We start from the raw sequence: 25,739 nt of genomic DNA on the forward strand, positions 1-25,739 counted from the left end.
CCGAGCGTCCCCAAGCCGGGGAGACTGCTGGGGGAAAGGGAGAAGAGCTAGGGGAGAGTAGCCGAGCGCCGAAAGATTCAAGTCGGAGAGGCGCGGTCGCGTGCGGAGGGTAACTCAATGACTGCCCCTTCATCTGCATCTGATTTGCAAACTAGGCGCACATTGGACACCCCACGTGCCCTGGCACATCTGCCCCTAGTGCCAAGTTTTGCCCTGCCCCTACTAAGAGAATACTGTTTTTAACCTCTCAGCATTCTTTGCCATTCCTGCCAAGTGTAGGAATGGGGAGGGGCGGGGAGGAGCTTAATAATGTCAATTTTTAAAATCTCTCTTGGAGGTATTCTGAGGTCAGTCACCTAAGCAACGCTACAGATGACGGCCGACCTCAGAGAAGGACGTCCCACTTCTTGACGTCCCTGCACCAGCTTCCCTTCTCTCCTCCCACCTTGTTTTGGATTATCTCACTACGTATTCCAGTACCAGCGCACCTCCCTCCTGCAACATGCTCACGCTCCAGTCTTAAGAGGTCCCAAAAGTCATAATCTTTCTTCAGAGTTGTATACTTAAACACTTTATTGATGTATTTAGAAAAGTGGAACTATAAAGGGGCAGGATTTCACCCCTCGCAACCCTTGGCAACCCAGAAAGTCAGTAGAAAGTTGCACATACACTTTTCTTACACATATTCACACACATTCTCTGAAGACTCCCAAGAAGAAAAGCAAAATAAAATGGTGATATACATTAGAAGTGTAGGTGGGGTAGGAAGAGAAGAGTCCTTGTTTACAGAATTTCCCCCCCTTCTAGCCCCCTGCTCCTGCAGCTCTCAACTCCTGGCACAACAGGAGTTACGTAACATAGTGTCACGGGAGAGTTGGTGCCTGCTTGGAAATGTGCAATGTGTGTATCTATGTGTGGTTTAGGAAGGCACAGTACAGGGTTGTCATCCAAGAAGTGATGATGAAAGGAAAGGTTTTTCTGTGGTAAGGAGGGAAAAGGATGGGTATGGAAAGAGGTTGAGAAAATGACTCCGGGAGTAGGTAATTCCATTTCACCTTCTCATGGGGTGACACGGACGTGGACACGGTGCCAGGCGTTGCTAAGCACACCTCGCAGGTTCCAGATTGGGGCCACCGTGTCTGGTTGCACATTGTAGCTGTCATCTACAGCCTTACAAACAATGTTCAATTCCTTTTTCCCAGCTGGCACAGGGGCTTGCAGCTGCCATAGCCTCCAGGCCCAGGCCTTTCGGGGGCGCTGTTCCTCTCCATCCAGCTCAGCCACCTGCCAGGTTAGGCCCCCATCCAGAGACACATCCACCCTGACCACAGCCCTCCCACCACCACTCCATGCATAGCCCTTGACAGTCACCTCCCCTGATTGTACCGTCTCCCCATCCTTGGGCTCTGTGATGGCCGACTGGACTGGAAGTTCCTGAATAGATGGAGCTGAGTCAAAATCTACTGTGTCCCAGTCCACAGATGGAGAGAAGCCTTTGTAATCCCGCCGCTGCCAGTGACTGTAACTTTCCTCTGGTTCCACACTCACCTTGCCCACCCATTTGACATGGCGGGCACCCACCACACCAGGAACCACCACCCGCACAGGGAAGCCATGGTCACGAGGCAGAGGCTGCCCATTCATCTCATATGCCAACAGGACCTCAGCTTCAGGGTCCATGGCCCGAGCCAGAGGGATGGATGCTCCGTAGGCAGTCCCTGTGGGGTCTGAGTCCAGTCCCTCAAAGCACACGTGGGCCTCAGTTTCACAGAGCTGGTGACCAGCCTTGGCTAACACATCACAGAGGCGTGCCCCAGCCCAGCATGCAGTGCTAATGGCCCCAGTATTCCACGCCAGACCTTTTACTTCTTTGAACCGAGTCATCTCAGAGCGTCGGTTGCCGGCGCACTGAAGAGTGACTGTGATCTCGTGCTTAGGGAACTGGTACAAGTCATCCAGGGATAGGAACAGTGACTGACACCCAGGTGGCCCTACTACATGCAGGCGATAGGTTTCTGGGTCCAGGTTAGGTACAGGCAGATGGTTCCGGGTGAAGAAGATAGGGTTAGGTGTGATATAGTTTTCTGTCAGCAGTTCAGGGGGGGGCTCTGCATTAAAGGGGCGCTGGCTATTGACCTTCAGGGCTGGGTGACGTATAGGATCATCAGCGTAAGGGTCAGAGGTCTGCAAAGTGGAGGGTGCCTTGTCTTCAGGGCTCAGCTCCCCGACCTTGTACTGAGCCAGTATCTCACGCACATGGGGCTGGTCATGAACGGCATAGAGGGCCCAGAAGGGCTCTAGAGGACCCCCTGCTGCTAGCATCAGCTTTGATGCCCCTCCTGGGTGTAGGTCCACAAATTCTGTAACATCAAACACCTCACAGCCCAGAGTCACCCAGATCCTAGTCTCAGGGCTGCTGTGAGATCTCACTTCCTCTCTCGTGTATATGTGTGGTGACTTCTCAGCAGCCTGCAGGCAGGGCAGGGGTAAGGCAAAAAGAAACATAAATAGTAAGAAGGAATCACTCTAGTTCACCCTGACCCAACCCATAAAGTCATGGCCACTGTGAAACAGAGGTAGCAGACTCCATCTTTACTCTGCAGGAAGACAGTATCACCATGGGCTCTGTGTTAATAGCCTGGGTTGGCTGGGGAGCTTAGTAGGGCCCCTCTGTTCTGACAGTGAAGTCCCTTCCTTCCCCACTTACCCTGCACCGGTGGTCATGATAGGCCAACACTGCACCAAGGCCTAGCAGAGTCCCCATGACTCTCCATCCCCTAGGGCTGGAGTTATCACCAGAGAAGGCAAGGCTGGGGCACTGGGACTGAAGTGAATCATTTGTAGAGCAGGCCCGAATGCAGAGCCTTGAGGGGACTGACTGGAGCCTGGAAGAGAGAGAGGTCTTCTTAGTAGCACACTTCCGATCATATGAGAGAGACAGTGAAGGCCTGGGGTTTACCAGGTTGGCCATTGGTTCCCTCAGTTGGGACTTTGTTTGTACAGGGATGGGTGGGGCAAATGGGTGAGTTATGGCTTTCCCTTTCCTTCCTGGTAGTCACCATCTCAACTATCTTATCTGGTAGATAAAACATCATAAAGATACTGGGGGTGGGAGGTAAGGGCTAGGAGACGAGTTCTAGGATCCGATGGCCTACCTGCAGGCCTGTCGGAGACGTGAGATCACAGCCCTGTGCCGCAGCATTGTGGCAGACCTGTGGGAAAAAGATTCCAGGATCAAGACAGGGAGTTCTGGAAGGGGATGATATTAGGGCAACTTGAGGAAACCGGTGGAAGAAGGTAAACAAGGAACTCCCTGGCAAATGAGGATACTTTTTCTGTGGTAATGAGGCCAAAGGATGGGAGTGTGTGTGTGTGTGTGTGTGTCCAAATGGGTCCTTAGAGAAAAACCTAAAGGACTTCAGAGAGACTGTGCTGACAGGATGGAAGGGAATGGGGCTGGAGGGAGGGGGTTGGTCTTCTAGAATCACCTATCTCCCACCCTCTATTCTCTACTTTGTCCACTACAGAGAACAATGTTTGGGGCCAAGGGCCTAAAGGACAGAAGCCAAAATATCTACAGTCCAGTTTGCTGGTTTATTATCTCCAAAGTCAGCAGAGGACAACTGAGGGGCAGACTAACTTAGATAGGGAAAAAAAGGTGAAAAAGGTAGTGGTAGCCTAATGGGATGAACGAGCTCAGATTCTGGAATCGAACTGTTTTGGGTTTGTGAAACCGGCCCGGCTATTAACCAGCCCCATTGCCTGGGCAAGATACCAAGCCTCTCAAAACTGTGTCTCATCTGTGAAATGAGATCTACCTAGCAGAGTAGCTGTGAGGAGCAAACAAGTAATAATGTTGTCTTTGAAGGCCTTTCAGTCCCCTCCTTTCCTCTACCAACCTTAGGGAAAAAGAAAATAGAACCCAGCTGGGAAGTGGACCCCAACCCAGGGTCCCCACCCCTACCTTGTCTATGCCATTCCTGTGAACTCAGCAAATTGGGAAGTAATGGCCACAGTGTCAGGGGATGCGCTAGGGAAGAAGTAATTTTTCCACTCTGCCCTGCAGCAGTTCCTTCCTCAGAGCACTGAGCAGATCACTGACCCCAGGAATGCCAAAATAGGGAAGAGTGAGAAAAGTCCCAATTGCTGGTGAAATGCTAAAGAGGGGGGCGGGCAGGGAAACTGCGAGGGCGAAGGCAATAGGAGCAGGAGCAGAGTCTGCATTTTACCCCTGGGCCTTGAGATCCTCCCTCTCCCTCCCACCTTACCTCGCCGCCAGCAGCCTACTTATAATAACCAGGCTGGAGTGGTGCAAGTAGGGCTGACTTACAGGTGAACTTGGTCAGCCCAGGGTCCCAGGTTTGGGAGAAGCAACCTTCTGCTCCAAAACAGATGCCACACCCCTTGTGCGGGTGGTGGCCCCTTACTCCCCAGGGGCACTTTAGGTAGGAGGGTATATCCAGCCCCAGAGCACCAGCACCCAGTCCCCTGCCACTGCCCAGCTGCTGGCACAACAGTGTCTCGTAGCAGCTGGGCAGCAGAAGTGGAGGCGGTACCGGCAGTTTTTGTTCGAACCCACGGGGTTCGGAGCACTCCCGGGCCCCAAGGCCCCGGCCGTCGCCCAGGTTACCAGCCCTTCCTCCACCTCTTCCCTCTCCCAGCCCCCCAACCCCCTTACCGGCTTCGGCGTCCGCTCTGCGGCTGGTTTACCCGCCCGGCTCCAGACGACGGCTGGCAAAGGGGCGGGGCCAGCACCGTGACGTTGGTCCAGAATGAAGGACCACTTTCGCCTCTCAGCTCGTCCCCCAGCCATTGGCTGGCCGCTGGCCGCCTCCCAGCTGCTGTGCCCGCCTCCTGGAGCCTGAGGCAGGCAGGGCGCCACGAGGGGAGCTCCGAGCTAAGACTGTTTTTTGTTTCCATCCCCGCTCGACAAGGAATGGGACCCTCACTGTTGTCCGGAACCGGGCAATGTAAGGTGACGAGGACTCCAAAGGTTGGGCTGCAGGTGGCAAGTTTTGAGATGCCCCCACCCTGCCCCTACAGCTGAGACACAAGGTGCGTTCACTGAAGAGGCCTCGAAATCCAGCAGGCTTTCTCCCGGCGGTGAGCTCCGCCTCTACCCTGTTTTTGACAAACGTTTGTGTTGCAACTTCAACAGCCTTGTTTGTCTTTTAGTGAAAACAAGGTCAAGCGCTCGATTCTCTTATATCCAACAATAAGAGCAGGAGTGAAGCCTAAATAGTGGTTCAAAGACTTTGAGTTCCCTTGGACTTTCTGATTTTCTTCCCAAATTATGGAACCAACAATATAGCTAGCCATTTTTTTTCCTTAGTTAAGTCAATTAAAAAATCATTGGTCATAACGAAAGCAATAACATCTTAACACCCCAAAATAGGATTATAATCCCTCTCAATCTCAGAGTAGAGAGCACTAAGACGTTTGCAATTACCCTTTACCGTTTGGTGCGGGACTGAAAACTTACTTTGTTATTGGCTGGCTGTGAACCTGGGGCAAACGTGTCCACACTGCCCCCTAGAGCTCAAAAGGTTGAACTACAACCTTTAAGTGAAGGTCTTCATCTTTAATTTTGGAAGATCATTTCCCCTCCCTTTCTGCTCTAAAGTGAACTAGAGCTTTTGCCAGGAATCAAGGAACCTTGGAGGGAGTACTAAGAGATGGAAAAGGGAATTGACAGGTAAAAGGTGATTTTGGCCCAGAGGTTTTTGGAAATAGAAAGACTTCCAACTCAGCTGTGTTCAATTAAATCTTTGGCGAGGTATGATGCCCAACCTATCCTACCAGCCTTGAAAAACAGGCTCAGCCCAAGGATACAGAGAAATCAGTTAGGGACTGTCTGAAGCCACAGGATAAGACTTCTCCCTAATAACAGTGTCACCTTGTGTGCCCCACACATACTTTACATAATTGACACTTAAACCTCAACTTTTCTTCATTTTACAGAAGAAGAAACTGAGGCAGAGAGCAGCTAAGTAACTTGATCAAGGCCACAGTTGGTAAGTTGGCAGATGGGACTGCAATGCCAGCTCTGTTTGACACCAGTCCTCCTTCCTGTCCTTCTGCAACAATACCCAATCTTTCTCTGTATCATTCTCCCCCATCCACCTCCACTTAGACTGTGATGGACTGAAGGGCTTCAAGTACAGTAGCAAACAAGAGCAGATCTAGAAAAAAAAAAAAAAAAAGAGCAGATCTAGGAGAAATTTTCCTGTTGGGGTAGAAGCCACATGATCAATTAAAAACACAAATTTAATGATTTTTTTTAACCTTCTTTAACATGGACCCCTCTGAGATACTAACAAGGCAATGCACCCTTTCGCTGGAGAAATGCACATAAACTTTTGCATAATACTTCAAAGGATTCACAAATACCACCTCTCCCTCCAGTCTCAACCGTTGTCTGCCCAGAGATCCATAGACACCCCTCTCCCCCGCCAATATATATTTCATTAAGAGGCCTAAAAAGTAAGCTAGGTCGGATTTGATGAGCTCTCTAGTGGCCTGGGAATAGGAGTTTAACTGCAATAAAGGGAATATTTTCCAAATTGGGCTATGTCATTATTCAAGAAAAGATTAAAGGGAATAAGGAGATACCAAGATGTAGGAGAGGGTGTGTTTCTGATTCAATAAAACATTGGATGCCCTTTCTTCCAAATTTCTTGTATCAGACAGAAAAATAGCAAAAAAAAAAAAAAAAAGAAAAAGAAAAAGAAAAAAGAAAAAAAAAAGAAGCAACACTCCAATACACTTTTCTTTTCTTTTTTTTTTTTCCTTTTTTACTTACATTAAATACATCGGTAAATCAGCAGTCGCATTCTGTTACCACGATTGTTATGTTGGGAGAGGAAGAAAAGGGGAAAAAGGCAAATGCTTTCTTAGAAGAAGAAAAAAAGGACACCCCCCCCCAAAAAAAAAACTGATCAGAAAAAAAATGAAGAGCTGGGAAATAAAAAGTAAGACCCCCAAGCCCAAGAGAGCTCAAAGGAAAGCAGAAGAGCTGGTAGGAAATAGAAGGAAGGCAGCAGATAGGCCCAGAAGCTAAGGCCAATCCTGTTCCTGAGGGGGCTGGGGAGGGGAGAAGAAGCCTGGAGAAATGGTTTCCCAGCCCCAAGGCAATGAAACACTTCACTCCTGTTCCATGGGGAAAGATGCACAGAGGAAAAAAAAAAAACAAAAAAACTTCATTTCTAAGGAATTTAAGAGAGCTATCCTAGTTCTTCCACTTATAAGGACACACTGGGTGCTTTGGGAGGCTGGTAGGTGCTGGGAAAGGAAGGGGAAAATGTATGTGTGTTTCAGGGCCACGGGAACTAAGGCTGCCCCTGGAAAAGGAAGGGAAATGAGTCTTAAGTGGAAGAACCTAAGCTGGGTCCTTCAGAGTCTCAGCTCCAAGGATTTTTCAGCTGCTCTGGGACAGAAGGCAGTCTGTAAACCAAAGGGTAGAAAGGTTCCAATCCTAGGTCACTGTGACCTTTCCTATCTTACTTCCCCCAATTTTCCCAAAACTCTGGGCTGGAACAAGAAGGAGTTTAGAGTTCTCTCTTGCCTTGATGGCTTCCCAAAGACATCCTAAAATACCTGATGAAGGATGTGAAGAGTGGCTAGAGATTTAGAAAGGACCCACGTCCCCTGGTGATGTGAGACAGCTGTGATGGACCTTCAGTGCCAGTTGTCCCCTATCCACAGGAACAGGTGTTATGGTGTGAGGGGGCCACAAGTAGGCCTCTGTGGTATTAGCCCCTAGTGGTACGTGGATTAAACCACTGGCTGGGGGTGGGTATGAGGATAAGGATGGAGGGACTAAACTGAAGATACTAACAAAGGAGAAAAGATATAGGGCCTGATGGGAGGTGGAGGACAGAACAGACTGTACAGTGGGAATAAAGATCATACCTATTTACAGGGAAGTAGAAAAGACATGGTAATGGGTGGATCATTGAACATGAACCTTAGGAAAGGACAGAAAACTCCTCCCTCTTGCCTGACCCCTCTTCACTCCCATACCATGGCCTAGGCTATCCTGAGACCGCTCTCTAGTTGCTCAGTTAATTACCCAGGAAAGGCAAACCTATACTCGAGAGCTAGGTTAGCAAGAATATAGGTTAAGAATCAGAGTTGGAGGAAGCAAGCAGTGGAGACTGGGCTTGAGTAGCTGCCACTGGTCCTGTTCTCTACAGCCCCTCCCAAAACCTCATATATATACTACCTTGGGTTCCATTTAATTAAAAAGGTGAGAGGGCAGGTAAATCAATCAAAACCCCCCATAAAACAAGTATCCCAAGTGAACTACCACCAATTAAAGTGCAAACTGCAGGGGAATATAGTGGCTGGGGCTGAGGCCATCTAAAGGCCAGAGGGGGGGAAAATGCATATGTATAAATCAGAGGATGGGTATCAGAAACTGGTCCCTCCTCTAATTAGATCACAGCAGAGCCAAAGATGCAGGCAACCAGTGAAGATTCTTTGGAGGACTCTGGGGTCCAGAGTCTCCCCCACTATGGGGGAGGAGCTACCTAAGAGGCTGGGTGAGGGGGAAATTAGGCCTTGGAACAGTTCCAGAGCCATAGGTGACACTGCATCTCCACCTTCTCCACCTCTGCCCAGTTAGCTAACAACACAACTACCCAGTCCCCGAGAGCTTGCCTTCCCTTTCTCACCTCTACGTAGAAACACCCTCCACAAGGCCAACTCATGGAGACTGCAGTGTTTTCAAATATGAGAAACTCCAACCAAAAAAAAAAAAAGGACCTGTTTCCTTACTCCCTCCTGCTCTGAGCCTTACTCTCCCCCAGGGCCCTTAATGTGACTGAACTGGAAACCTCGTTCCTCAGTTCCTGGGTTCACCACCTTCTCCATCCTGGGGAGAGGAGGAAAAGGGGATCAAGAACAGGGATTGACCAAAAGCAGAAGGGGAAGGGGCAGGAGACAAAAAATGTTTTCTGAAAAAATGAGGAGGAGGAAGAGGAGGAAAGATAAGTAGGTCACTGTCTTGCACCTATAATACAAAGTGAAGAAAGTTTGTTTTGGAAGGTTAAGTCCTGGGGGATCTGACCCCCAAGCCCCAGAGTAGGGGTAGGAGGCCAGTGGCAACAGCTGCCTGGTGTTGGTTGCTGAAGCGTTAAAAAGTGCCATGACGGAGCTGTCAGGAGGCAGCCCTTGGGAGCCAGGGCTCAGTGTGCTGTTACCGTAGGGGCTGTGTGCTGAGGGGTGGGGGTGGAGGTTATTTCTTAGCTCTCGTGCTAGCTCCATACTTGTTTGCTGCTAGCCACCCCCTCAGTTGCTACAACACTGGCTCTTGTTCTGCTGGGACTGCTCATGGAGATCCACGCCTCGGCTTCGGCCTGCTGCACCCCCCAGATTCTGGGGTTCACTCTTTGGCAACTTCTTAGCTAGAGATAAAAAGAGAAGGGAAAAAAGTATGGTCGATTTTACTCATCCCTCCAAAGGACTATGGGTAGGGGAGAGATGGGGAAGGGAGAAATCTGAGAGATTAAAAGAATGTTTTGAAGAGGGGAAGGTTCACTTGTAAACTACATTGAAGATGAGGGGGCTAAAGCCGCAGCCAAAGGATTGAGGTCATAATGGAAAGTTAAGATATTTCCATACCTAAAGTTTTCACAAGGGGAAACACTCCCCTCTACCCTTATGACTTGGGTTAGTGATCTTGTCTAGAGGCAAGGGAAAAAGACAGGAAGATCCCAGGCTGCTCTGACCTTACCTATTGCCAGGAAGAGATCGTTCACGTTCATAGCTGTCTTGGCTGAAGTCTCCATAAACAATAAGCTGTTGTCATCTGCATAGGCCTGGGCCTCCTGCAAGGGGTGGGTGCACCAGTACTCAGAATGCAGTATTGCCTTTCCACTCCCATGTAGCACCAGAGCTAGGCAATATCCTAGGTTCCCTCCCTTTAATTGCCCCTCTGAGCCAGCTGGCCCTGGACCCATATTTTGGTGACAACTCCCTCAAGGATAACTCATGGTCTAGACAGCTTAATCCAACAAGCAGGTGTCAGGAATCTTAATTATGAGGAAGAAGGTGAGTTGGTTGGGGGCTTTTAGGTTGTGACACTTGAATAGTCCCTTACCTCAAATTCAACTGCTCCCTCTTTCCCGTTTTCACATCAGTACCCCCATAGCTGGTATTTCCCTACCCCTCTGCTCTGGAATTTTCTTCTGTCTCCTCTAAAATCTCCTGGCTGTCATTAGGGTCACAGTGTTGCTGTATTTAACTTGGTGTGGAACTGAGGAATGAGATGATAAATGTCCTCAGATGAGGTTTTCAGAGAGGGCAGGTTTATGAAAAAAAGGTCCCAAGCACAGAGGGAGTGTGTTACAGAGGGATTCTCTGGGCCATCTTACTTCATACTCCACCATGCGCTTATTGGCCAGGTCAGCTTTGTTCCCCGCCAGGGCAATAACGATGCTAGGACTGGCCTGTCGCTGTAGTTCCTTTACCCATGTCTTTGCTCGGGCGAAGGTTTCCTAGGAAAACATAAGAGAAGAATTGGCCAGAATGACTGCCAATCCAGGTCCATCATCTTCAAAACCGAGTCTCAAAACTCACCTGTCCCAGGCAGGCTTCCCTCACTGAAACCACTTGTGTCTTTGTAATTCATTACCTCAGTCTTACCAGCACTTGAAAGTGTAATTTATATTCTTATTTTGCTATTTCAAGAACCAGCTTTCTCTTCCCCACCTATTTTAATTCCTCTAAATAAAAGCAAGAGAATCTTCTCAGCCCACTTACCTGATTAGTAATGTCATAAACCACAATGGCAGCTTGGGCACCTCTGTAGTACATGGGGGCCAAGCTATGGTATCGTTCCTGCCCAGCTGTGTCCCAGATCTCAAACTTGACTGTTGTGTCATCTAGACAAACAGACTGGGTGAGGAAGGCCGCTACGGATGAGAGAATGGAAGGTAAGAAGTTGTAAGTGGGAGGGTCAATGGGAAAATCCCAGCCCCCTTCACAATATTTCCATTTTCTGTCTAAGACCAGTCACCACCCAGGTCATTGAGCTAAGGAAAAGGTTTTGCATTCCCCTCCTTATGTATAGGTCCTAGAAGCAGGATTAAGACTGCCCTTGGCTAAGTCCTTCCTGCCAGAAGTTTCTCTACCTAAGGAATGGGGGCACATAAACTATGAGGGTTAGGGAGAAGAACTGACACTTACACCAGTCATCTCTCTTCTAACCAAAATAGAGGAGTAAGAGATGATGACAGAAAATAAGCTTCAGGTAGAGGTCACATCAATAATTAATTAGAAGACTTTAAAGCCTGATGGCAAATCCCACCATTATCAATATTATTTGGCTGTTACTTTTTTATATAATCTTCTGCTGGTCCAAGAACACATTTCCAAGGTGACTAGTAAAAGCAGGGAAGGAGTAACATGGGAGTTCTCATAAAAGATCTTTTACTGAACTAGGGCCCTATTTTGGGAGTAGCAGAAGGTATAAGGTAGCAAAGGTGGGAAAGGCAGATGCCTTTTATCTTTTGTATTTAGTTCTAGCCTCTCTTTTACGAGGTATGTGCATCAGAATCATCTAAGGAGCTTTTCCCAACATACATGTCTATACCTCCACCAATCTCACTCTATTTCCAATACTATTCAGTAGATCTAGGATAGGGCCCAAGCATGACAGGATGAAAATGTTTCCCAAGTGATTCTGAAATATTTTTGATTATGAATCATTGCTCTAAACCAACCCTGCTCAAGGTGACACTCAACTGAACCTCAAATGGATTAAGAAAAAAGTGGGATGAAGACAAACTGAGATTTAAAAAATTAGTGATTTTCTTGGTGTGCAATGGTCAACCTTTCTAATTTTCTTTTAGGAAGCAAGGAGACAAACATATACCTACTTTTTGTCATTATGGCAGTTTTTTTTCTGTTTTATAAAGGATTTCCATTCCAAGGAGCTAAAAAGGCCAGCACCACAGACAGGTACCTAGATCTCCCTTCAAAAGCCTCACTAAACATTGAGCCTCTTCTTTCCCTGAGGTACTCACCTCCAATAGTGCTCTCTTGGTACTCATGGAACTGCCCTTTGACAAAACGTAATACCAGGCTAGACTTCCCCACTGCAGATTCACCCAGCAGGACCAATTTGAACTGGCATATTTTGCTGGCCTGGGGCTGCCCATTGGGCCTGGCTGTGCTTCTGCTAGTCATGGCTAGATTATCAGAATGGGAAAGGGTGGAGGGAGGGGGATGCCACAAAGCGGCAAAGGGGGGAAGGGGGAAGGGGAGGGGACTTCAGACTTCAACAGTCCTGCAAGAAAAAAAAAGTGGGTAAAATTAAACACAGGGACATTGCAGCTGCAATCCATTTTAGAGAAAAGATAAATCTCTTCATTTCTTTGCTCCTAGGAGGACTGAATTAAAATCATCCACCATTAAAAGGTTATCCCACTGACAGGGTCCCAGGCAGCTGACGCTCAGTGGTAAGAATGGGGAACAGTAAGAATTGCATCTGGGGGCACCTGGGCGGCTCAGTTGGTTAAGCATCTGCCTTTGGCTCAGGTCACAATCCCAGGGTGCTGGGATCAGGCCCTCTCTCTCTCTCTCTCAAATAAATATTAAAAAAAAAAGAATTGCATCTGAAGTGGAGTTTGCCCTACTACATAATCCTCAACTGCCAAGGGAGCTGAAATGGAGAGACTGAAAACTGTGTGAAATAAGTTTATTTCCCATTAATTCCCCACCAGGTCTTCAATTTTTTTTTTTTAAGATTTATTTATTTGAGAGAGAAAGAACGTGAGTGGGAAGGGCAGAGGGACTCCCCACTGAGCCTGGAGCAGGACACAGGGTTCGATCCCACAACCCATGAGATCATGACCTGAGCTGAAACCAAGAGCCAGATGCTCAACCCAGGCCCCCCCACCCCAGGTCTTCAAAAAACAGCAAACCGATCAACTTTTGAGACATTTTTTCCCCCATTTTTAGAGGGGGGAGGGGGAGAGGGGCAGAGGGAGGAGGAGAGAGAATCTTAAGCAGGCTCCAAGCCTAGGACGGAGCCTGACAGAGGGCTCCATTTCCCAACCCTGAGATCATGACCTGAGCTGAAATCAAGAGTCAGATACTTAACCGACTGAGCCACCCAGGCACCCCCAAACCAATCAACTTTTAGTTGGCCTGAAGAACACCCGAATGCACCCACAGGTGCCCTAGATCCCCAATACCCTGGTATCCTGGTGCTGTCTTTCCCCCTGACCGCCATCTTTTTTCTAGCTTTCAAAATGAAAGATTTACTCTAGGGGTATGAGAGGAGTCACCCCTCCCTAAGAGCGGGGGTAGCTTCTGGTTCCGTATCCTTCATACATAACCAGTAGTCTTCTTGACATTTCTGAAACCCTAACCAGGGTTTATTTGCCAGAATATCTGTCCTTTCTCATTTCTGGTCAAAGGTGAGTAGAAAAATAGACCACAGACAACCAACAGACCACATTCAGCATCCACTCTTTCACTTTGCTCCTGCCACCTCTCCAAGTCTGAGAATCTATCAAATCGAAGAATCAGTAGGCCTGACCTACTCTCAACTTGCAGCTGTCTTCCAGGTGCCTAGGGATTAGATAACTCTCCACACTAAATGGGCCTAACAGCTGTAGCCCTCCATATTAGAGGCAAAGAAAGAGGGTGTACCTTCTAAACACATGCAGGAGTCTCAAGAGGATGATGTAGGCGTTTTTTCTTTTTTAAAGATTTTATTTTAGAGAGATAGCGGGGGGGGGGGGGGACAGAGGGAAAGGGGGAGAGAGAATCCTAAGCAGACCCTGTGCCGAGTGCAGAGGTGGACATGGGACTTGATCCCAGGACGCTGAAATCATGACCTGAGCCGAAATCAAGACTCACGCTTAACCGACTGAGTCACCCAGGCGCCCCATAGGGGTAAATTTTCAAGCAATAAACATTTGATGAAAATAAACTGAACTACCTATCTTTACCTTTCAAGAGGCTTGGAAAGTTGGTGGTGGAGGAAGAGACAGAGGTTGAGACTTGAGAGTCTAATCATCCAAAACTGAATGTATTTCATCATTCTGACTCTGAGGGGAAAGGGACTATGAGACTGAAAGGAATTAGCATGATCAGAGCATGCAAAACCTCTGTCCAAAACCTAAGCATTACTTGGGTTGTACTTTGTTCAAATTAATCTTTTCTTTCTTCAAGGTTGATTCTAGTAACAATCTGTAATTCTAGTAAAGCTAGAAAAGACAGTAAAGACAGACAAGCAGAAAAATCATACAGGAGGCAGTGCAGAGGAACAAAGACTGTCCAATTCACTGGGTTTATTTTTACAGTTCTGCTTACTAGCTGTGAAGCTTTGGGCAAGTTACTAAATCTGTTTGTGCATTCATTTCATCTGTAAAATGGGATAATAGCCTTATGAGCACTTACTTCATAAAACTGATGTGAGAGTTAAAATAATAGAATTAATTTTTTTTTAAAGACTTTATTTATTTGACACAGAGAGACACAGCGAGAGAGGGAACACAAGCAAGGGGAGTGGGAGAGGGAGAAGAAGCAGGCTTCCCGCCGAGCAGCGAGCCTGATGTGAGGCTTGATCCCAGGACCCTGGGATCATGACCTGAGCCGAAGGCAGACGCTTAACGACTGAGCCACCTAGGCGCCCCGGTAACAGAAATAATTTAAATATAAGTATTTTGACAAGTGCTCAATGAATATTAAGCTACTAATCATTACTAATGACATCAAGAAAATTTCAGAGCCTTGCCTTCCACCTTTATAAAATGGAAAAACTGCCTACCTCATAGAGTAGCAATGAAGATTAAGGAAAAGATGTGTTTAGCATAGTGTTAAAAAATAAGTATTGTTATTTAGTGGCCCTGATTCGCAGAAAAGATGAACTTAATATATTAAAGTATATCTCAATATTAATTTTAACTAATATATTCCTAAAAAGCAGACTTGATAAGAAGTAGAGAAAAAAAAAACAGAAAAAACAAAAGTGTAAAGAGGAAGTTAACGGGAATGAGATAGAAGTGAGAACTCAGAAAAGTCCCAAAGTAGACTGGATTAAGATAGAGGAATGTAAGAAATTACTCTGATTCTACTGGGTATTTTATATTCCTCAGGCCAGTGAGTCCTAAGAATCCAGATATACATAGGCTATTTTGTGATGAAGTTTTCAGTGATTTATGATGAAATGATAAGAAATAGAGACAATATAGCAAGTTTTTCATAAAGCTAAATTTATTCAAGAAAAAAAATTTTTTAAACTAGGCTCCACACCCAGCATGGAGCCCAACACGGGGCTTGAACCCACGACCCCAAGATCAACACCTGAGCTGAGATCAAGAGTTGGACACTCAACCAACTGAGCCACCCAGGTGCCCCTAAATTTATCCAATTAAAAGAATATTCTTTATAACAAGATTTCTAACTTCTTACTTTTTTTTTTTTTAAGATTTTATTTGTTTGTCAGAGAGACAGACAGTACAAGCAGGGGGAGCATCAGGCAGAGAGAGCAGCGTCCCTAACTTCTTACTTAGTATTAATTTCCTCTCAAAAGTAAATATATATATTATACAAAAAAACCTCTGAGACCTATTTTTAAAAAGTTGTAGAGGGGCACCTGGGTGGCTCAGTTGGTTAAGTGCCTGACTCTTGATTTCGGCTGGGTTCGTGATCTTGGGGTGGTGGGATCGAGCCCTGCGTTGGGCTCCCAACTCAGTGTGTAGCCTGCTTGAGATTCTCACCCTCTCGAATAAATAAATCTTAAAAAAAAAAAAAAAAGTTGTAGAACAAAACACATGGTTAAATCCTATTTCTGTAAAACAAAATTCTGTATAGAAAACAGTATGGGAGGGGCACTTGGGTGGCTCAGTCGTTAAGCGTCTGCCTTCGGCTCAGGTCATGATCCCAGGGTCCTGGGATCGAGCCCTGCATCGGGCTCCCTGCTCAGGGGAGAGCCTGCTTGTCCCTCTGCCTCTCCCTCTCTATCTGCTTGCGTTCCCTCTCTCGCTGTGTCTCTCTCTGTCAAATAAATAAATAAAACCTTTACAAAGAAAGAAAGAAAAAGAAAGAAAGAAAGAAAGAAAGAAAGAAAAAACAGTATGGGAGGATACATACTCAACCTCTGAGGAGAGTGGGATTGAGGAGGGTGGTATGTGAAGGACTCAGATTTTTTTCATTCTACACAATTTTTTTTAAACAGGAAATATAAATTTTTAATTTTTTTAGGACATACATTTAAAAGCTTTCTAGGGGCGCCTGGGTGGCTCAGTCAGTTGAATGTCTGCCTTCATCTCAGTTCATGATCCCAGGGTCCTGGGATCGAGCCCCGCATCGGGCTCCCTGCTCAGCGGGGAGCCTGCTTCTCCCTCTCCCTCTGCAGCTCCCCCTGCTTGTGCTCTGTCAAATAAGTAAATAAAATCTTAAAAATAAAATAAAAGCTTTCTAAATAATTTTTAATGTTTTAAAAAATAATGGTGTTGATAGGCAGTAGTAAGCTTTCTAAATACCCATATATGGGAAAGCAAAACTCTCAAATTTAAATTAGCTGGTCCAGGGGTACCTGGGTAGCTCAGCTGGTTAAGCGTCTGCCTTTGGCTCAGGTTGTGGTCCCAGGGTCCTGGGATTGAGCCCCGTGTCAGGCTCCCTGCTCTGCAGGGGAGTCTGCTTCTCCCTCTGCCTCTGCCCCTCCCCCTGCTCCTATTTTCTCTCTCTCAAATAAAAAATCTTAAAAAAAAAATAAATTAGGGACGCTTGGGTGGCTCAGTCGGTTAAGCATCTGCCTTCAGCTCAGGTCATGATCCGGGGGTCCTGGGATTGAGCCCCACATCAGGCTCCCTGCTTAGCAGCTTGCTTCTCCCTCTCCCCACTGCTCCTGTTCTCTCTCACTATCTCTCAAATAAATGAATAAAATCTTTATTTTTTTTTAAAGATTTTATTTATTTTTGCGAGAGACAGAGAGAACGTGAGCATGAGTGGGGAGGGGTAGAGGAAGAAGCAGACTCCCCACTGAGCAGGGAGCCCAACACAGGCTGGATCCCACGACCCCGAGATCATGACCTGAACTGAAATCAAGAGTGGGAGGCTTAATCAACTAAGCCACCCAGGTGCCCCTTAATTAGGTTCTTAACCACTAGTCACAGTTCTTTAGCTCTTTTCATTCTCAAACTGTGGGACCAGATCCCAGGACCCTGAGATCACGACCTGAGCCGAAGGCAGACACTCAACCGACTGAGCCACCCAGGTGCCCTAAATGAAATCTTTAAAAAATAAATAAATAAGTTGGTCCACAAAATCCTAAATTCTGGGAACCAGTACTGCAAGAATCAGTTAATTAGGTTCTTTTTTTTTTTTTTTTTTAGATTATTTATTTGAGAGAGAGAGCACTTGCGAGCAGGGGGGAGAGGCAGGGGGAGAGAGAGAATCTCAAGCAGACTCCCCGCTGAGCATGGAGCCCAAAACAGGCAGGATCCCACGACCCCAAGATCATGACCTGAGCTGAAACTGAGTCGGAGGCTTAACCAACTGAGCTAACCAGGTGCCCCTTAATTAGGTTCTTAACCATTAGTCACAGTTCTTTAGCTCTTTTCATTCTCAAACTGTGAGCTGTAAACCAACAGTGACCTTGAAATCGTTTGGTGGATCATGATCAGAATATTTGGGGAAAAAAAAAGAAAAAAGAAATAGAATAAAAAATAACAAGTGTATTGCAAATAATAAGAATCATTTTGTGAAAATGTTTCACTTTATGTACACACACTGAATTATGATATGAAATGTTTTATTATGAGTCATGATAAAAAAAAAAAGTTTAAAAAACACTGCTTTGGAGAGGCCTGACAATGAAAGATGGGTTAATAAGAATGGGAGAAAGTCAAGTTTCTGGGCAGCCTATAGGCTATGGTTACTATTATAGCACTTCTAGATGAAATGAAGCTGAGGGCTGAATATAGCTCTTCAGGGGTCAGAGGATTCTCCAACCCTGCTACTAAAGTTATGACGCAATTATGAAAATGGGAAGCTAAACTAGACTGGGGCAGTCCCCTGTGGTGTCGGTAAGGGCTTTGGAATCAAGCAAGGTTGAGTTTTATTCTGTTTTGCCAGTTGTAACCCACTGTGATCTTAGGCTACTTAACTCCCTTTGCCTTTCTGAGCCCTAGCTTCTTATCTGTAAGGATCTTTGGGGAGGGAGGGGAGTAGGAAAAAGTAGTAAAGAACAGAATTTGAATTCAATTCCAAACTTCTGGGTACATTTAAGAAATTTCTTTCTCGGGGCGCCTGGGTGGCTCAGTTGGTTAAGCGACTGCCTTCGGCTCAGGTCATGATCCTGGAGTCCCGGGATTGAGTCCCGCATCGGGCTCCCTGTGCAGCAGGGAGTCTGCTTCTCCCTCTGACCCTCCCCCCTCTCATGCTATCTCATTCTCTCTCAAATAAATAAATAAAATCTTTATTTAAAAAAAAGAAATTTCTTTCTCTTGGGGCACCTGGGTGGCTCAGTCGTTAAGCGTCTGCCTTTGGCTCAGGTCATGTTCCCAGGATCCTGGGATCGAGCCCCGCATCGGGCTCCTTGGTCCACGGGAAGCCTGCTTCTCCCTCTCCCACTCCCCTTGCTTGTGTTCCCTCTCTCACTGTGTCTCTCTCTGTCAAAAAATAAATAAAATCTTTAAAAAAAAAAAATTTCTCTTAGAGTTTCTCAGAATCTGTGAGGAATTATTTTTTAAAACATATTTATGTGGCACTACATATACATTGTTTCATAACAAAAGATAGGCCATCATAACGCTACACACTTTAGAAAACAGACGACACCATAGGAAAAAAAAACTACAGATGATAAGCTGATCAAGTTTCCTTTAGGTGACATATATATGCTATACTCTTAAGACACAACAGGAAAAGTTACTAGATTCTTTGACTTATTCACTCACATTTTCTTTTTTCTTTTTTCTTTTTTTTTTAAAGTAAGCTCTACGTCCAAGGTGGGGCTTGAGCTCACAACCCCGAGATCAAGACTCACATGCTCTACCCACTGAACCAGCCAGGCACCCCAATTATCTGCTCACATTTTCATCTATTTCAAAGGATGTGATCCAAGGGGCAGAACACTAAGCCTCAATGTTACTACTTTACAGTAAGAAAACATGGGAGTTAGAATGGACTGAATTCTCATAGGCAGACACATGGCTCTAGGCCTGGGAAAACAGTAGGGAGTAGGGGAAATGTGGAGATAGGAAACAGTCACAAACACATTCACGTTGCAAAACCTGTCACACACCCCCGCCCCCGACAATAAATTAAGCCAGAGCCCAGACACAATCAGCAAACTTTCTTACTACTAAGCAACCTTGGATCATCACAGATTAGGAACTACTGGGTTAGAAGAAACTACCTCCTGGGGTGCCTGGGTGGCTCAGTCATTAAGCGTCTGCCTTGGCTCAGGTCATGATCCCAGGGTCCAGGGATCAAGCCCCTCATCGGGCTCCCTGCTCAGCAGGAAGCCTGCTTCTCCCTCTCCCACTCCCCCTGCTTGTGTTCCCTCTCTCGCTGTCTCTCTCTCAAATAAATAAATAAAATCTTAAAAAAAAAAAAAAAGAAAAAACTACCTCCTACCCCAATGTATCACCTCAACAGGTCTTACCTTCCCTGTTCACAGTAATTGATGGGCTGCCCATCACTGTGCCTTGATCTTTAATCTCAACATGCATATAAGGGTATCACGTTTTTTTTTTTTAAAGATTTTATTTATTTATTTGACAGAGAGAGAGACACAGCGAGAGAGGGAACACAAGCAGGGGAGTGGGAGAGGGAGAAGCAGGCTTCCCGCTGAGCAGGGAGCCCGATGTGGGGCTCGATCCCAGGACCTGGAATCATGACCTGAGCCGAAGGCAGACGCTTAACGACTGAGCCACCCAGGCGCCCCGGGTATCATGTTTTTTATGCAATAGCTAGGCTCTCAAAAGATCAGGGGTACAGAAGTGAAATATACATAAGATTCAAATGATTCTTTGAATCACCTGGGTGGCTCAGTTGGTTAAGCGTCTGCCTTCGACTCAGGTCATGATCCCAGGGTCCTGGGATTGAGTCCTGCATTCAGGCTCCCTGCCTGTTTCTCCCTCTCCCTCTGCATTCCGCTCCCCCTACTTGTGCTCGCTCTCTGTCAGATAAAAAATAAATCTTAAAAAAAAAAAATTCAAATGATTTCTAGTGGTGATTTTTTTTTTTTTTTTGCTAAGAGTTGACAATAAGCCAACGATCCATTCAAAGACAAAAAATAAACCACAGCCACCCAGCCAAGTGGTGTGATTACCTTCAAACCTGAGGCAAAAAAAAAAGGAGGGCAAGGAAGTTATTCTTCCCTTCAACCCTTTCAGTTTGGAAGAGAAAAAAAATCAGATCTGACCTCCCTTCGATGTGCAGCTCCACAAAAAAGGTTTATCAAATGACCATTAACTAGGGAGGACTTAGGGTCGACCACAGCATCAGCCCACTGGGGAGGGGAAAGGTGGAGGATGAAGGGGCAAGTTCTTGAGTGTGGGCAGCACCCCTAGCAGCTCAGGAAAGTATAAATAGGAAAGGTTTCTTAGCTTGCTGATCCCAGCTAGAGCAAGACTATTCTTCAGGCCCCCCTCTACATGGTATCTTTGAGTCTCTATGTCAACCACATTATGAAGCCTTTAGAAGTCTATTACCTATTAAGAGAGACTAACTTCCAGATATATAGCCACTGGAGTCTAGCCCACACCCAAATGTCAGCCCCATAAGGTCAGTTTCCCAGTTAAGAGGCGGTCTAGAGGTCTAGTCCAATCTGTATTTTACAGGTAAGGAAACTGAGGCATATAATATTAATCAACTTGCCAGTATTACCATATAGACAGCTATTACAAATAATGTTAATCAACTTGCCAGGTGTTCTCATACAGACAGCTAAATCTCCTTTTAGCAAGTACTCCTAATTTAATATACCACTATACCTCTTAAGGAAGCAGGAGATGCTAACTCTGAATTGAACTCTGCAGAGGACGCCAGGACAGAAAGAAGAGTTCAGACTGATTAGTTTCTGCCTCTATTCAGTTTAGATAAGTACTTCCTTGGGACTAAAAACAAGGTAGCTAGACCCAGGCCTTCCCTGAGAACTGGATTCCAGTTCCACAGTCTTTTAACAGAACTCTCTCATTACTATGCCTCTCCAGAAGGTCTTCACCAACCCTGCCAGGATGGTTGAAATGGAAATAATTTAATGGAAGATGACAGGGAAAGAGTGGTAACTTTTACAAGCGTCTGTGGACCTTGGGACTAATCTAAGAGATTTACTGATTAGGGAAGATAGGGCAAAAGCCAGTAAATACCTTCAAGTCTCAACCCAAAACTACTAAAATCTTGAACTGAGAGTTCTACTACTTGGCTCAGCTCTTTCATTGTGTTTATCCAAGCTTAACTAATGAGTCATGGTCTTAAATGAGAGTCCTTCCACTTCTCCCCACTCTCTCCCTTATATTTCCCCAAAAGGTAAAAAGCATGCTTATCTCTTATCAGCATGGTAGTACAAGTTCTTTATTATTGACCTAGAAAAGACAGGAATGCCCTTCCTCACTTTGTCCGCCTAGTAAACTCCTAATTTATCTTTTAAAGCCAAGCTTAAATGTCACCTTCTCTGTAAAATTGCATAATTACCCTCTCACCCTAGCAGAATTCATCACTGCTTCCTCTGGGGTCCTGCAGTATTAAGATGATATTTCTATCACAGCACTTACTACATTATATAAGTTAATTGTGTGTGTCTGTTCTGCCGAACTATGAACTTCTCAAGAAGTGTGACTATTTTTTTTGTCATTTTGACTCTCCAGAGCACAGCACAATGCCTGGTCCCTAGTAGGTGTTCATTAAATGCTCCCTAAATTAATTAATGCTAAAGCAGTCCTGCTTCCCTCCTTCATCTATTCCTCCCCTTCTGTGTCATCTGGATAGCTTCTCACTCAGTTCCATTTGGGAATGTTTTTAATAGTCTTCAGAAAACCAATTCTCTCCCTGGCCTCTTTGTGATCTCCCTTGGATGGAGGGCCCCCTTGGGACCCAGCCCACAAAGTACTGTTGCAACTCACATGGGCTAACTGCTTTTCCTGTCACCCGTTACTATGCTCAGATGGCCTAATCATACCCAATATGTGGCCCTCCCACCCTAACACTGAAGCAACTGTGGCTTAAAGTTCCCTGAGTTTTCAGTTAATGTTAATTGTTCAAAAACTTTGGGACATTATCTCTATTAATTCCTGAACTTGAGAAACACAAGTTAAAAAAAAACCCAAACCATCAGAGCTAGTGAACATTCTGAAAAGGTACCCACTGCCCCTAAACCACAGCCACAATCTGGCCCAGAAATCTGCATACACTTTGCTCACCTGGTTGGCTCCTTACTCAGCTCAGTTACTGTTCAATGACTAAATCTTTCCTACAACACTCTTGGGAAGTGGGAGCGTATTGTGTAGGGTTTTAAGGTATCCTTCCTCCTAGAGGGCTGTTGCATTTCCTTATTTTAAGTTCATTGTCTAACACTTTGGTTACTTTCCAATCTGAAATGCTTTAGGATTAGGGAGCAGCTTATACACTTGCTTCTCCTACCCTATGCCTCCTCAGAAGTCAAATTCGTATCAATGCATAAAAACAAGGAAACTATAGAAAAGCAATCCTTGCTCCTGGGAAAACTAAGAGTTATAAGGTATAACTTGTAATCAAGTATGACTTGAAGAATAAGCGGAAAGCCCTCTTCTCCAAATAGTTTTTAACTCTCGATCTGTGTCAGATTGTTTCTTGAAGGTAGACTTTGATTAAGAGGAAGGTCGAGGGACACCTAGGTGGCTCAGTGGGTTAAGCATCTGACTCTTGATCTCAGCTCAAGTCTTGATTTCAGGGTCGTGAGCTCAACCCTGCTGGGCGTGGAGCCTACTTAAAAAAAATTAAAAAAAAAAAAAAAAAAAAAGGAAGGGGGAAAAGCAAAAAAAAAAGTATAGAAGAAAGGGACAGGTATACCAGCAGGATGTAGAAAATGGCAAAGCCTATAGAGACAATTAACACACACACACACACAATTTTCTCTAGGACTGGCTTTGCAGAAGGAAAATAAAAACTCCTCGGGGTACATAATCAAAGTTTCTGGGGGCACTGTACAAAGGCTGGGCACACTAGAGCCTTCTAAAGCCAGTAAGGACAAATTCAATTAATAAGGTGGTAGAATGAAATGTCCCAACTATACTGAAGTTTTAGAGGAAACAATTTCAAATCCAGAGAAACTTGAGAGTTTTCTTTTATCACTACAGAAAGACAGATACAGAGGCCCTTTAGGAGAACCATCATCATCTTTTAGGTTAATGAAAGGACAGTTATATAATCTGAACATGCACAGACCATGAACCAGAAGATAGAGGTCTCAAATTCCTCACTTCTGCAAAGATCCAATAATTCTCCCAAACAAATGATTCACCTAATGTTCCTTTGCTGCCCATAAAAGAGAAAAAAGTACTGGCTACCTATTTGGGCATTTCCTAGGATACCTGGTGCACAACTGGGGGCAGGGGGCACTTTGTGTGTTTTAAGGATAACCTAGAGTACACCTCTCTGCTTGTCTGATTTTGATAGAAGGAAGACAAAATGAGAGTAAAAGGAGCACAATAAATAACAGAGTATCATTCCAGAAGGGAAAACTGGAAAGAATGAGAGACCAGAGTTTGGTGAGAACGTGAAAACAGAATTGCCTTTGGTGGCACATCCCCAAAGCAAAGTGAGATTAGTCTGATCTGCTGTCTCTAGTCTCTGACCTTTCTGGACAAATGAGACAGGAATATGTGGGAAGATTTACACTTTGTACACTTCTGTACATCCTGAATATTTTATAATATGTACATACCACTTTTGTAATTCAGAGGAAATGTAGTTATAAAATACATTTGTATAAAAAGGTAAAAGGAGGAAGTATAATAAGGGAAAATCCAATAAACTCCAATCTACGGGGGACTAAAGAAGTCAGCAGACCATTAAAAATATATGGGGGAGGGTAGACTCCTGTGCCTTAGTAATCCATCTTCTTTTTCTCTACTCACCCCCTTCCTCAAATGCCTCACTGTTGAGGCATTTGACCCAACTTTCTAATAGCACAGAAACCTGGGCTCCTGAAGTAGACAAAGAACAGGGGTGATGCCAACCTTCTGGAATGGAATTTCTCACTCTTCCTCAAATCCGTTCCTCAGTGATACAACCTCTTATTTCCAGGCTTGGTTCCACCTAACCATTACCTGCCTGGGAAATACCCAAGTGTAAGTCCCACAAAAGTTTCACCAACTATGGTCAGAAGATCTCATGGTGGCTGGGGATCTCTAAGCCCCTTTCAAGTGCGGATAATAAAATCACTGATCCCCTGCTTCTAGGTCAGAGATACAGTATCCACCATACAGCAGATTATTAAGCGAGAAAGAAACAAACACCCCCCAAATCCAACTTCTTAGCTCTTTCACAGGACTGCACCCTAACCCAGCTGAGACTGGTAACAAGAAACAGATACTGCACCCTAAACCAGTTCAGGCCAAGGGAAAGTGTAGGGGCTGAGTTTGGAACGGCCAACAGCCACAGAATTTTTTTTTTTTTTTTAACTTTTGTCTTCATTAGCTACCCCGGGAGTACCCAAAAACTTCAGGTTACCACATCTCGATACGAAGAGGAACAAAAGAGTGGGTCCTCCAAGACCCAGATCCTCCGGCCCACCCTTGAGCATTCCCAGAAGCTCCCGTAACTGATACCAGGCCCTGGGGCCACTTCGCCAACTAGTCTTCTAGATTAGTAAAGCTTTCGTCTTTTGCCTCCGTTCTCCCTCAATGAACCCAAATCCCTCTCGACTCAACTCAGGGGCACCCTAGTTATTTTTATAATAGTCACTTTCCCTGAAGAGAATGGCCCTTACCCAACTAGGAAGCCTTCTCAGGCCCTTCCAATTAGTCATTTCGAGACCCCCAGCCCCGGTTACCCTCGCATACCGGGCGTCAGGTTTGACCCCTCCTCACCTCCCGGCAAATGGGCTTACCTCACCCATGGCCCCGGCCCTTTCCCCCAGCTCCTCCCTCTTCAGCGCTGCTCAATGAGGCCTGCCCCTGCCCTCACACAGCTCGGGGCCTCCCGCGCCGGCCCCTGGCCCGCCAACAGAACCCGGCCGCCTCCCGGCCTCACCAACTTCGGGCTCCCAGCCCGCCCGACCCCCTCCTCAGCGCCCCCATTAGGCCTGCGGGGGCCCGGCCCCCTGCTCCCCTCTCCAGTGGGCCACTCTGACCCCTCGCTGAGGCCCAGACCCGCCTCTGCTCTCAGGCCAGACTGTTCTCCTCTCCCGGGCGCCTCCGCCCCTGCCCTTGTAGGCTCCATCAGCCCGGTACCTGGGGCTCCGTCTCGCCCGTCGGGCCCAAGCCTGTGTCGAACAGACAAACAGCTGCAGCTCAACCAAACCCTCCTGCCCCTCCTCCTCCTCTCGTCCTGGGGCGGGGGCCCCAGCCAATAGCACGATTACCCGCCTACATCAAGGGTGGGCGGTGTGTGCACTAATCCGCCAATCCTCTGGAGAAAGGCGGGCCTCTTCCGGCGCTATCACCAACGAGTACGAGCGAGGGACTGGACAGGCGGGGCCCCAGACCAATATAGAGAGGGAAACTCTGAAGATGGACGAGGTGAGGAGCCATTAAAGAGCGAGCTTTCTGAGACGGGGGCGGTGCACTGCT

At 46.2% G+C, this 25,739-nt stretch overlaps 2 protein-coding genes across 3 annotated transcripts; both read right to left on the reverse strand.

The window, feature by feature from the left end:
• Window positions 1–350: 350 nt before the first annotated feature.
• On the reverse strand, window positions 351–6,730 carry SUOX (sulfite oxidase). Of its 2 annotated transcripts, none has more exons than XM_032420537.1 (4): window positions 4,679–6,730; window positions 3,156–3,212; window positions 2,708–2,885; window positions 351–2,469 (listed from the first exon to the last, which is right to left on the reverse strand). In XM_032420537.1, exons 1-4 carry the CDS (start codon window positions 4,918–4,920, stop codon window positions 1,060–1,062), a joined length of 1,887 nt encoding a protein of 628 aa, XP_032276428.1. In that variant the 5' UTR covers window positions 4,921–6,730; the 3' UTR covers window positions 351–1,059. The 2 variants fall into 2 exon arrangements, with proteins under 2 accessions (XP_032276428.1, XP_032276429.1); XM_032420538.1 differs by lacking the exon at window positions 4,679–6,730 and adding an exon at window positions 3,965–4,654 and having other exon boundaries at window positions 353–2,469.
• A 36-nt stretch (window positions 6,731–6,766) lies between these two features.
• On the reverse strand, window positions 6,767–25,488 carry RAB5B (RAB5B, member RAS oncogene family). Its single transcript, XM_032420539.1, has 6 exons — window positions 25,401–25,488; window positions 12,030–12,292; window positions 10,765–10,916; window positions 10,377–10,499; window positions 9,737–9,830; window positions 6,767–9,407 (listed from the first exon to the last, which is right to left on the reverse strand). The coding sequence occupies exons 2-6, from the start codon at window positions 12,190–12,192 to the stop codon at window positions 9,292–9,294; spliced, it is 648 nt and encodes a 215-aa protein (XP_032276430.1). The 5' UTR covers window positions 12,193–12,292; window positions 25,401–25,488; the 3' UTR covers window positions 6,767–9,291.
• Window positions 25,489–25,739: the final 251 nt, after the last annotated feature.

This window comes from Phoca vitulina, unplaced genomic scaffold, assembly GCF_004348235.1.
Source record: "Phoca vitulina isolate PV1807 unplaced genomic scaffold, GSC_HSeal_1.0 scaffold23, whole genome shotgun sequence".
Lineage (NCBI taxonomy): Eukaryota > Metazoa > Chordata > Mammalia > Carnivora > Phocidae > Phoca > Phoca vitulina.